A 13,545-nucleotide genomic window follows, 5' to 3' on the forward strand; every position below is an offset into this window, starting at 1 on the left:
CAAGCCCTCCCCAATCCCTGCTCCCAAAACTTCTTCCCTCCACAACCCTAGACAATCTATCAATTCTATCCCACTACAAAGCCAGCCACTCTCTTATGCTTCCATAGCCAGAAACGCCACCCATCCTAGCAACTCCTTCAATTTGGATAGTGAAATCCTCTCACTATTCAATATGCCGACTCCTCAACTCGCCTCCCAACTCAACTCCTTCATTCCCACTTACCATTCCCTTTCCTCCCCTATGGAAAAACGCCTCGCCCTACTTTCCTTCTTGTGCCAAGTCTCTCCCAGCAATGTCCACTAAAGTGGTATTGCTCAACCCAAATTCCATTGTGAGCAGGCAAAAGAGACACGAACTCCTTAACTTCCATAACACCCATAATCCACACTTCCTCCTCCTCACCGAAACAAGGCTTAACTCGATCCATAAACTCTCCTTCCCCAACATCACTTCCTTCCGAACCGATCGCATAAACCGCCCGGGCGGAGGTACAGCTATCCTAGTGTCCAATCACATAGACTCCATCCAAATTTTTGTCCCATCATCCATCACTCCTTTCCTCGAGACTACGGTTATCGCGGTCATTTCCCGTTCCTCTATCACTTTTCTCGGCAGCCTCTACTGCCCAAAACAGATCCTTGACCCAGCTGACCTCACCCGACTCATACATTTCCTCAGAGGCCTCCCAGAATCCCAAAATAAACAAGTCTTCCTCATACTAGGCGGCGACCTGAATGCCAAACACAGTATGTGGTTCAATTCCATTCCCAACCCTAATGGCAACAGGTTAGCCAACTGGTATTCCCAGAATTCCCTCCCCCTACAGTTAACCCTTCTCCCACCCAATCAACCTACCCACCACGCATCCAATTCCCATTCTTATCTTGACCTGTTCCTCATTAGTAATAATCTCCTCACCCAATCCCACTTCCCTATGGTTCCCTCCGATCTCCCAACTGTTCCCGGCCTAAGTGACCATGACGGTGTAGTCCTAGAACTCTACATTAACGACCAACTCCCTAGAACCCAACCTAAATTCCTTCCCGATTATTCCAAAGCCAACTGGAATCTAGTCAACTACAGACTTGCTGACAGACTCTCTGCTATTTCTCTTCCACCCTCTCCTTCTCCAGAGATTCTAGACAATTCAATAGCCCAGATTTCCGAAATCACCCAAGAGGTGTGCAACCAAACCATTCCTCTCCGACCCTTAAACTATAATAACCTAATCACACTCCCCACCCACATACTTAACCTAATAAAAACCAAAGCCACCCTACGCCGCCAACTCCACCGGAACAGATATAATCCCCGTTTCAACTCCCTCAAAACACGTATCGACTCCTTAACTCGAACCATCCGATCCGAAATACAATCCCTCTACGCCGAACACCACACCGTCAAACTCGCAGGCATCTCAATAAACAACCAAACCTGTAATCAACTCCGTCACACCTGTCCCCATCTTGCCAAATCCAAAACTCCCATCACCCTTCCCCACAACACGTCACCTAAAGATCATGCTGACCAATTGGCGAAAGCCTTTCTCGCAGCTCATCATACCACCCTCCGCCTCTCAGACCCTGCTACCGAATCTTCAGTTTCTCAACACCTCTCTGATCTTACGTCCAACTTCCCAGTTTACACCAGCCTACCAATTCCACCCCCAGGTCCCGCTCCCCATTTTTGCAACCCAATCCCGTCCCTTTCCCAAGAATCCATCGAATCGATAATCCTTTCCCGTAAAAGCAAAAAATCCACAGGTCCTGACAAAATCCCTACAATTATCCTTAAGAGGTGCGCCAAAACCTTAAGTCCTCTGCTTTCACAACTCCTAAATCACTGCTTCATCCTAGCACATTTCCCCACGCCTTGGAAACAAGCGCACATCGTCCCCATTCGGAAAAAACAAGAACCCGCATCCAATCCCAATAGCTACCGCCCAATCTCCTTACTCAACTCCCTTTCCAAGATTTTTGAAGTTGCCATCCATGACCTTTTACTCTCCCACATCTCCGACCACGATACCATCCCCAGCTTCCAGTTCGTCAACAAGAAAGGACATGGCACATCACACGCCCTCCTCGTCCTCAAATCCGACCTTTACAAAAACCTAAACAACAACATCCCCACCACCGCCTGCCTCCTAGATATTCAGAAGGCCTTCGATTCCGTATGGCACGAAGGCCTTATTTTCAAACTTTCCTACATTTTTAAATTTCATCCCCACCTTTGTCGACTTATCCTTAGCTTCCTCTCCAACCGCCATTCCCAAGTTAGAGTCCTCGACTCCTTATCCGATTCCTACAGTCCCCCCGCAGGCATCCCACAAGGCTCGGTCCTCTCGGCAACCCTCTTCTCACTCTACACTGCAGATATCCCTCTTCACCATTCCACCACAACTCCCTACACAGTTAAAACTCTTCAATATGCCGATGACCTAATTCTCTATACCCCATCCAGAAATATCCGTGCCGCCCAATCCCGTATAAACCACTCCATCCAATCCCTCAACTCCTACCTCATCTCCTGGAAACTCCTACTCAATCCATCCAAATGCCATGCCATCGTCTTTCGAGGCAGAATCAAAATCACCTTCAAGATGCGCTGCGACATTTCCGATCTCCTTATTAAAATTGGCCAAGACCCAATCCTCACCGTCACATCCACAAAATACCTAGGCATCCATCTAAACTCCCGTCTCTCTCCCATTCCTCACGTTAATTCGATCCTCTCCAACACTACAAGTGGTCTGAAATCCTTATGGCCCATCCTCAACTACAAGTCCCCTGTCCGTCCTAACGTTAAGCTCTACTGCTACAAGCTACTAATACGTCCATTAATGACGTACGGCTTCGTAGCATGGTGCGATCTAACTTCACACCAAATGGAGCGCCTACGAGCTAACGAAAGGAAGTTCCTCCGAATATCCCTAGGCCCTTCCCATCCCCGTTCCAACCAAGCCGTCTACAACCGGGTCAACTCAACCCGTTTAGACGTGTTCCTCATCAAATCCCTAATAAAGTTCCTTTACCAAGCCCTGAATCATGATAATAGCCTAGTCCGAGAATCCATCTATTCACACATCAGTCCTACAGACCGCCCATTTAGAACCCATGTCCTCCCCTCCGACATCCTAAACCTTCACTCCTTAGGTCGCGTTTTTCGCAACGGTAAGTTAATGTACTACCATCGGCCCTACAATCTACATCGCTCTGACACTGTCTACTCCATCTCCCAATAGTTTTAACCCTCCCCTTACGCATCCTTCTCCCATCCCTTTACCGGTTCCGTGTTTCTTAAACAATCTCTATTTTATGGGGGGTTTTTCCTGACTTTCCCCCCACTAGCTTGTAAGCTTAGGTTAAGTCAAACTGTAAATTATTCTTATTATTAAGCTTTAGGTTAATTTCTAGGTAAGATTAATGTCGTTAGAAATAAGTTCTAGTATTAAGTAATAGCCTTAAGCTGATCTTTGTAAATATAAAATGAATAAATTGAATGTGTCAAAAAAAATATTCAGGATGTCCGGGAGTATCAGTGAGGCGGGGAGCTGGAGATTGACATTCTTTTTAGGCGGTATCCCTAATTACTGATATCAAGGGATAACATGATAGCGAGGTTTCGCTTTGATAAGAAGTTTGAAACAAGCTGGAGAAACAAGGCAAACTGGGAGGGCATGGCTGGGACATACGGCTTAAATAAGCAGCTGAGTTCTTGGTACACTGACGGATCCATCACAGCAGAGGGAACGGATGCCGGTGTCATTGGCAGGTATACTAGCATATTCCTAGCGGAAATATACGCCATAGACAGATGTGCCCCCTTTAATCTCCAAAGAAACTACAGGGAACAGAACATTGCCATTCTCACCGACAGTCAAGCAGCAATCAAGGCACTTAGGTCCAGCCAGGTGAACTATAAACTAGTATGGGAATACCTTGAGAGACTGAATACACTCGGCTCGTCCAACAAAGTCTGGATTCTCGGAGTTGAAAGGCAACGAAGCAGTGGAGCCAAGAAAGAAGCAGGAACGCCATTATATGGGCCAGAGCCCTTCTGTGGAATCGGAAATGGTTTCATGGCTATGACATTAAGAAATAAAGAGAAAAGGTTGAGGGAACTATACTGGGCGGGTCTACCAGGAATGGAGCAATCCAGGGTGCTTATTGGGGGATACGAACTCATGGGCACAAAGGATTGCTTAAACCTCACCAAAAAGAACCTCCGAATCATAGAGGGAATTCTCACTGGCCACTTTCGGCTAAGCGATCACCTAGCGAAGCTAGGAATATCGACCTGCCTGCAGGTTTTGTGCGGAGTGTGATGAGACCTCTATACACGTCCTGGGGCAGTGTCTGGTACTTGCGCAAAGTAGGTCGAGGTATCTGGGAGGATACTCAATACCAGATGCAAAGTTGAAACATCCGAAAGCAGGGAATATACTAAAGTTCCTTACGGTTATAGGCTTGCTAGAGATACTATGATTAATAGGTACACTATAACCAGCAAAAGGGCCACAATAGTTCTTTAAGGACCCTGTACGATTTTCCCTTAACAGAATAATAATAAGGAGACTCGTCGAACAAAAGTACTTGGGATATTCTTTGAGGAATGCTTCTGGAAGATGTTGAACATCGAAGCAGTAGACCGTTCGGAAAGGCGTTTCACCTTTAAGGTATCTATCAATTACAAGTGAAGAAATTGTATAAATAAACGTAGATAGGTACTTACTTTCAGTTTCACAATGATAGCATGTCGAAACGTACTTATCGCATGCTTTACTCTCTCCCAACTTTTCGGAGTCAGCGCAGTTTTTGTCTTTGCTAGAATCACAAACATGGCACTTCACGTCCGAAACGCATTTGGAATTACAATTTTTTTCCGCGCAAGTAGATACATCGCCTGTCATCGTCGTATTCGAACAACCACGGATCACTACATCCCCGTCGAACTGGGTGAAACATTCAGAGGTCCGACCTATAAGAACTTTATTTGTGCATTTTCCAATCGAATCATCTATTGTGCAGCTATCTCCTGGGGGATCCTTTCTTTTGCAGGCACCATTATTTTCCGAAGTGCAATTATAACATGAAAACTCGGTGAAGATATCATCGTTGTTGCAATCACTATTAGGACATGTGCGACAGTTTTCAGTGGTGCAGTCTTTAAAGTTATCAGCAACACAACCTCTTTTGACGGTTTTTTCGGATGCTACATAGGTATAGCATTCTGCTTTTTCACTATAAATTTGGCACGGGTATCCTTTCGCGTTGGATTCTATAGAGATGCAGTCTACAGTACCATCGCAAATAATACATGTTGGCCTATTCTCCGGAATAATTTCAGAGTTGCATCGCTTTTCATTGCAGGTTTTACACAATGGATCACCTTTTTTGCAACCGCTACTTGGTCCCGTACAGTCTCGCTTCGTTATTCCATTATCTAAAAAACAAATAAAACATCAATTTAGAAGCTGATATTTGACGAGGCAGGGAAAGTAATTCCCTCCCAACTGGACCGAGGTGCGGTCCAGGTAGGAATGCGCTGATCATAATATGCAAAACGCCTACACTACAGGAAAATGCGCTTCTGCTTTCTCGTTCCTTGCAAACAGTTGATGCCGGAACGTGGTGCTTCAAAGCTACAGAGACAAATTGATATCGGTACAGGAGGGGCGTTCACCAAGCTCTTATCTAAGAGATGGCGACCATGATAGAAACTAGGTAGAGGTAGGCAAAGGCAAACTGCTTACGATCAGGATAGTTGACCGATCCCTGGAGGCAATAAAATCCCGTAAATGCCTCATTAACTGCAGGTTTCTTAATGTCCAGTCGCATGTGAATACAGAGAAGTTAATGAAATCTACTTCGCAGGGTACATCGGAAGGAAAGGCTAGCGAGATCTCCGAAGGAATCGCGAAGGGCATAGAAGCCAAAAAGGCAGAATTAGCAAGGATGTAGGCTGGTGCCAACTGAGAAGGAGAAGGTGGACCTGGTTCTCCTGGAGCTCAAGACAGATGGCAAAGCACTGAGATTGTCGGACCAGAAGGATAATAGTCCGATTTTGGAGAAGAGCTCCAACCATTATTGGAACCAATGATCAGCACCAAGATAGCTGAGTTAGTTCACATCCACCATGCCAAAGAATCATCTACAGTAATTGAAAGTCCGATTTTTAAAAATAACACTGAAATAGTGCTGGTTGAGAACCCTGGACGTACCGAGAGCGGATTCGTAGTCTACCAGCAGTAAATATGCAGATAATTTGGGGTTTCTTGTACGAAAAACCAAGAGCTTGTATCATCCTAAACCCAATTTAAAATGTAGCTGCCTTTCAGAGTTCCTGATTGCAGACCTCAATTCCAGTTCTATTGGAAACCGAAAGACAATTCGGGACGGAGCCGTGGCATTGGGCCACTTCTCAGATAGCAACACCGGAATGATAACGAGATTAGTCGTTAGGCTGGAAGCAGCAACACCTATGTATATACGAAATGAGCACTTTCTTGAATTCATCCTTTACAAAACGTTAGAAATATATAATATTGGAATGCGCCAACATTGTTAGCCAGCACCAGGGAAAAGGTACTAAGCTTAACCCTAGAGACTACTCTTATGAATGGGCTAGTCAAGAATTATGGAGTGTCAGATGAACCTCTATGTTGGGTCACAGACAGGCACACACCTTAAGAGAACAGATTGAGACTCTTAAATAAAACACCTGAGCAATAACATAGCTCATCTAGACGTGGGCGGTTATATCAGGAAAGAAATAGAACTGGAGACAATCCAGCTGTCGGGGTAAGACAAGCACGTCATTAAAGTATTTATCTTGGTGTAACAGGAACCAAACCAGAATGAGAACAAAGTTCCAAAAAACCGTTCCCTGGCTGAAACAAATAGGGACAACAAATGATTAAGGAAGCAAAGCGAAGGAGGACAGGGTGTATCTATTTCTCATTTCCCGGGGTCCTATATTACAGCATTTGACAACAACATTCTACCTGACACCCCAATAACCTACAGAGGAATAAGAAAAATTGGAAGCCAGCAAAAGAGGTATTCTCGGAAACTGCAGTAAAATAGGATGGGGGAACCTATACACCACAGAAATCAGCCTGAGGGTACAATATCTTCCCAGCACTACAGAAGGGCATAGAAATTGTCGTAGGATCTCTTCAAAGGTAATAAGAGGCACTAGAGCCTTGAGAGATTGGCCACATGGGGTGTATGAATGTGTATATATATGAAATACGGAGGAGCAACGCCTCTCGGACCGTAGTGGTCCATTGTACATGACACAGCCATAAATCCATAGGAACACCGGAGACTATAAGCTCCATGGTCATTAGGTCAGCGTACAGTAAGACCCAGGATGAAAGGCGAGAAAAGAAGGGAGGAGACTGCGTAAGCGGTTGAATGGATCAACAGGACAACAAACTCCCAAAAAAAGATGGCGGGCGCTGTTCCAGAAAAAAGGAAGGGACCCCACGAAGACGATCTAGAAGCCTAGAGAAAGATGGTAACTCATAAAAAGAGAGATCGGACGAGGATACGGTCAGAGGTAATCATCAAACAAAGTGAAGGGCCAAATTCTGCCAGGGAAGTGAAGACAGACCAAACCAATTTGAGGGATAATGTTAGCCACATTCGACAGTTTCAGAAAGGAGACCTTATGCCGGATATCAAAAAATACAAAGTTGTAACATGAAGTCGAAATAAATGCAAGCACGAAGGAAGTAGTTCACGAGGCCTTGGAACAGGTATTTCGAAGCCCAGGTACCATATAGTGGCAACCTATTGATTTTTTCAGATATTTCGGTTGGGTAGTTTCTGAGAATGGCCCCCTTAAAGAAATGATCAATTTCAACCACCCCGCATACCCCACCTTTCCAACAAATGTCAAAACTAGGACCGGCTCGAAAAGTACTAACCGAGACCTTTAATTTGATACCCACATGACTATATTTGCTGAAAAAAAAATGTACACCCCCCATTTGCATGTATGGGGACCCCCTTAAATTCAACGTAAAAAGATGTAACTCACTGTATGCGTGAGCGTTCATAGCTCCCACCTTTCTACCAAATTTGGTGAGCAGAAACCTGCGAAGAATTATTGGCCCCCTACATGAGGATGGACGATCCCGTAGCCTACATAAGGACGAAATCTATGAGCGATACCATGACCGTCCGGTTGTGGATAAAATCCTGCTCAACAGGTTGGAGTGGGCGAGTCACCTAATCCATGTGAATGAGAATGATCCAGCTCGAAAAGTATATAAGGGCTATATCTATGGTAGAAAAAGAAGACGAGGTAAACCCTGCCTAAGATGGTGCGATGGCGTAGGTTAGGACGCCAGACAGCTTTAGAGATATCGAATTGGTGGACCTCGGCGCAAAACCGGGATGTCTGGAGTTTTCTATTAAGGCAGACCTAGACCGGATACCGGTTATTGCGCCGTTGATGATGATGATTTAACCGCGGGTTTTGACTTTACAGTCAACTCGAGGATCGATATGGGGCACAGGGTCGGGATTCTGTTTCTGGTCAATATAACTACTTCGGTTTTTCCAAACGCAAGGCTGAAACCATATCCACTTACCGGTTGCATCAGAACACCAGGTCTGCTTCGCCCCTGATCAACATTGCACCCGACAATAAGTGCTACAACGATGTGTGCATAACCGACCAAGCGCGACTCTTCGGTCCCGTGCAAGGATTAATCCTTATACTACTACCGACGTGGTCTCCATCCTCCTCTGGCCCTCTAGTGCCTCATAGAACAGGGGGCAGTCTTTCAGATAATCCCTCAATATTCTTAAGAGATAGCTTGGCACGTGGAATGAGTTTTCTAATGTGCCTAGCTTATCTATCCATCTTATGGAATTAAAGGCATTTCCGAAAGTAAGCGTTACGACCTCCTTAACAGCCTCCACCGCGTACCACCATGCTTGGAACCCGAACTCCATTGGAGGTAAGTTTTTCAAGCACTTTCCCAGTCATGTCAAGCATACACAGCGCTGGATATGCACACGGGAGCTTCGGGTCCCCTTTTCCTTTGCTGATCAGCAGAAAAATGTCCTCTTCAAGGAAGCGTTGAACGCCTTCTCGAAGATGTCGAGCTTTATGCAAATAAAGCAATCTATGAGATTAAATCCTGGTTGGAGAATGCTGGTCTACAGTTCGCAGAGTATAAGACGGAAGTAGTGCTTATTACCAAGCGGAGAAAGTGCACTTCCATGAAGATCAAAGTTGGAACGCAAACAATTCATACCAAGCCTGCACTTAAGTACTTAAGTGTAATGATTGACCAGAGGTTAAATTTCAGATTGCATGTGGAGAGTGCAGCAACCAAAGCATATAACATCGGAGCGCTGGTTGTGAGAATGCTACCAAACATAGGTGGCCCAAGACCGAGCCGTCGACTCCTTATTTCGAGGGTGGTCAGTTCGATCCTACTGTATGCAGCCCTAGGTGCTCAGAGGTGGCGGTGAGGAAGACGGGGCAGCAACCCTGTCGGCCAAACCAAAACCAAGTCGCCGAGGAGAACCTCCATAGTGATGGCACCGGGAGACTCTGTACCCACTTTGGCTTGCCAGTCGTGATGCAGTAGGCGAATGCTCCAAAGGCCTAATCAGGGCGATCAGACCCGAGTCTACACGAGGACTAATCTGAAGTGGCAAATTGGTCACGAAACCTTACCAGGGGTATACTGGTACCATAGGAACTGAGATAGCTCCTGGACTATCATACTTCAGGTGAACTCCCGTTGTATGTGGGTACAGCTCGGTTATTTGCGGCAGACCCCTTAATGGGAGTTTCATGAGGGTTGTGGTTATGTTCAAGCGATAAGAGACCTTCGGGCCTCGGCGTGGTGTTGCATTTCAACACGGGTGCCGTACTCCTTAGTTCGGTAGAGATGCAGGCAGGTTTTACATCCACCAGTATGAATGCTAAGCCATGCACTTGGTATAGACTGGTACCGTTGTTGCTTGTCACAGCGGGGCACTGATTTTGGTCACAAAATCAATCTGTGTCTTAAGAAAACCGTAGCATTAAGTCTCCACGACGGGGACCTACGTCAAACACCCAAGGACTTAACTGTCGGCGTAACTGAAATCGAGGAGGCAATAAAATGAATGAAATCCGTGAAAGCCACAGGACCTGACGACATCGCATCTGAGCTCTGGAAAGCGAAAAGATGTGACCCAACACTGTGGTTCAGTGAATTCTTGAATCGGGTTATTCAGGAAGGTAGAACACCATCTGACTGGAAAGAAAGTACCATAGTTCCAATATGGAAAAAGAAAGGTAGCCCGGCAGAATGTCCAAATTATCGTCCTATCCGGTTACTATCCCATATCATGAAAACTTTTGAACGCATTCTTGACAACTGTATTCGCGAAATCGTTGAAATAACCGTGAATCAAGCCGTATTTATCAAAAACTGTGGAACTACTGACGCAATACACGCTGCGCAGTTACTCATGGAGAAACACCGTGAGAAGCATCGCCCTCGTTATATTGCATTTCTGGATTTAGAGAAACCGTTTCACCGTGTGCTACACGAACTTATTTGGTATACTCTACGACAAAACTTAGTGCCAGAAGAAATAGTGCGCAGGGTTCAACTGTTCTACCACAATCGGAAAAGTAAAGTTCGACGTGTTGCGGATATATCAAAACCGCGATGTGTCTCTGTTGGTGTTCATCAAGGAAGCGCACTATCACCACTCCTCTTTGTTCTTGTCATGGACGCCGTCACATGGGACATCTAACGTCCAGCGGCCTACACACAGCTTTATGTAGATGATGTTTTCCTAGCATCTAGTAGCAAAAATTATCTCGAGCAACTTGTCCAAAAATGGAATGATCGCCTTATGCAACATGGTCTCAGATTCAATCTGAATAAAACTGAACTTTTTACGACTGATCCCCATGAAACGAGCACAATCACTATCAGCGGCAGTGACCTGCCCAGAACTGCACGATTTAAATACCTCCGGTCAAGGCTATCAAGCATTGGAGAACTGCGCTATGAAATTGCTTCACGGATTAATGCGACCTGGATGAAGTGGCGTCTCAATACTGGTGTCCTTTGTGATCGACGTATTAGCTCTTAATCAAATCTAAAGGTTACCGAAACGTCGTACATCCTTTCCCCCTCTATGGTTCTGAATGTTGGCCAACTATAAAAGACAATGAACGGCATCTTGCGGTAATGGAGACGAAGATGTTGCGTTGGACTAGTGGCGTGACACGTTTTGATCACATTCGAAATGAGGATACCCGCGATCGTTATGGGGTTGCACCGATCGTGGAAAAATTACGAGTGAGGCGTTTTCGATGGTATGCCAATATTGGTCTGAAGATAGAAGTCGATGGTAAACGAGCCAAAGGCAGGCCGAAACAACGGTGGGTTGATACGCTGGATGGGGATTGAAAAACCATGAGATTGTATCCAGATTAGGCATTTGATTGGACCAAATGGGGAAACCGATCACGACGAGCCGACAAAGCTTATGAACGGGACAAAGGCTGAAGAAAAAGAAGAAGAAGATGGTGGTAGTTATGCCTACATCGCGGGAAGAGCTTTTTGGGGGCGGTGCCGTACTCTTGGTTACGGCAGAGGTGTTAGATAGGCCTTGTATCCATTGGTATGAATGCTGAGCCTGCACTCTTTATAAACTAGTACCGCTGTGCCAGTCTTGACGGGGCTGCCTACATGGTAGGTACTCATGTTAAACCACCAGAACAACTACAAGATTACCCTGTTTCTCATAGGGCATTAATTTGGGATGAATTATTCACGGAATTGTCTTGAACGTGTCAAACGCTAGGAAGGACAGTGAGCTTGGAGAGTAGAGTTGCGCAAATGCTGGGATCGAAGGGCAGCTGGTTTACGGTTTCCGCAATTGAAGTAAGGACGAGGGAAACCCAATGAACCTGAAGTACGAGTGTTTCAAAACAAACCCTAGCCCCAAAGTAGCATTGAACTGGGGGTCCGCGGAGATGGGGTGGAGTGAATGCAAATCTCGCCAGGCCCACTGTAGTCGGATGTTCGTATGGCAAACACCCCACTGTCTAGAAGCTTGGAATCCTGAAAAGTTTTACTAATGTTCATTACATAACAAGGGGGAGATGAAAATTAAAAAGCATGAACTGGAGCCTACTTATCTTAGTTCTTCCTCCCTTATTAAATTTTTCAACTTTCAATTTTGGAAATCTAGTAATTCATGTAATTTATAGAGCACACCCCCACTCATACCCTAATAAATGCATTCTCCCCATATCATTTTGATATTTCACCATCGTACAGACACCTGCCGTATTTGTTTAGTCACATTATAGGGAGTAGCACACCAGTCACATAATCAATAAAACAAATTTCGCAAGTAACAAGCTTTCCCATTAAATTAAATTACGTGTGCGGATTATATCTCGAACATACACTTTGGATCGATCTTGTGGTTATAATTTTCTTTGTTTATTTGGTAATAACACTTCAGTGTACTTGTATTGATATATTAATCTCACTGCTCCACACACACTGTGACCGCGATAACGATAAGCACCTTTCGAGAATAATTAAATGAAAGAGGCCGCGCAGTTGCCTTGCCTGACAAGTCACCCAGGAATTTTGAATTTTCCTAGAGATTTTCACTTTTTAGTAGGGTGGATGTTGAGAATGGTGAAAAAGATTAAATCATAAAAAGGATTTCACTAGTTCGAAGTAACTTGTGGATCCTTTGAACCAACTCACCTAAATATGTAAAGCAAGCAGGACCGTTACAAGCTCCTTTTATATCTTCAACTTTGCCTGCACATTCCCACTTATCGGCTGAATTGCAGTTTATACACTCCACATCGCTATCCTCTGCTCGTGCAGCTACCACTAACACCAGACATATGAAAATCCCTAGTTCACTTTTCGACATTTTTTTCAACAGCACCCAGGAACGGATCCAATAAATTCCAATTTGTCAAAATATATTCCAATATTTGCTCGTTAATAACACGTTATGCAGTCACCAATGATGGAATGGGAATCATATTGATATCGATATTCCGAGACACAGTGATTGGTTATCAGCGGGCCTAAATTTTTAGGCTGGTCGTTATCTGGCTGACGATAAAGTTTACGATAGATCGAAAGCTCTCTCACTATCTCATGTTCGTTACTTTCCTTCAAGGTAGGGTAGACTTAGGTGAAATTAAGGTAAAATTAAGGTTTTCGAAGCCCCTCAAACTGTGAACCAATATTCGTTCAAACAATCATTGGTTCGACTATGTGGTTGCAGCTTTTCAAATTTGCTAGTTGCCCATAGTTCATATAAATTTTCCCAACACTTCTGAAAACCCCCGCCCGGTAAAAATTCCAATCGAATCTTTTTTCAACCGAATATAGCAGATAATTAATCGAATTATATTTGTTTGCATATTTATGGTTGTATGGCGGAGAACAGATGGTCCCAGCACGAAAACGTGGATTAATCCCCATGATGAGACACAAAATCCAACAGCTTTGCTGCCAAATCCTA

General features: G+C 44.8%; 1 protein-coding gene across 1 annotated transcript in view; it reads right to left on the reverse strand.

The window, feature by feature from the left end:
* The window catches only part of LOC119647065 (proprotein convertase subtilisin/kexin type 5-like), a 71,882-nt gene extending 58,805 nt beyond the window's left edge, over positions 1-13,077 (reverse strand). The window contains exons 1-2 of the mRNA XM_038047826.1: positions 12,768-13,077; positions 4,736-5,446 (exon numbers count right to left, since the gene is read on the reverse strand). Coding sequence (XP_037903754.1) covers positions 4,736-5,446; positions 12,768-12,942 — 886 coding nt within the window. The 5' untranslated portion in view covers positions 12,943-13,077. The remainder of the gene's footprint in view (positions 1-4,735; positions 5,447-12,767) is intronic.
* Between the last annotated feature and the right edge of the window lie 468 nt (positions 13,078-13,545).

The sequence above is a fragment of the Hermetia illucens genome, chromosome 1 (assembly GCF_905115235.1).
Source record: "Hermetia illucens chromosome 1, iHerIll2.2.curated.20191125, whole genome shotgun sequence".
Lineage (NCBI taxonomy): Eukaryota > Metazoa > Arthropoda > Insecta > Diptera > Stratiomyidae > Hermetia > Hermetia illucens.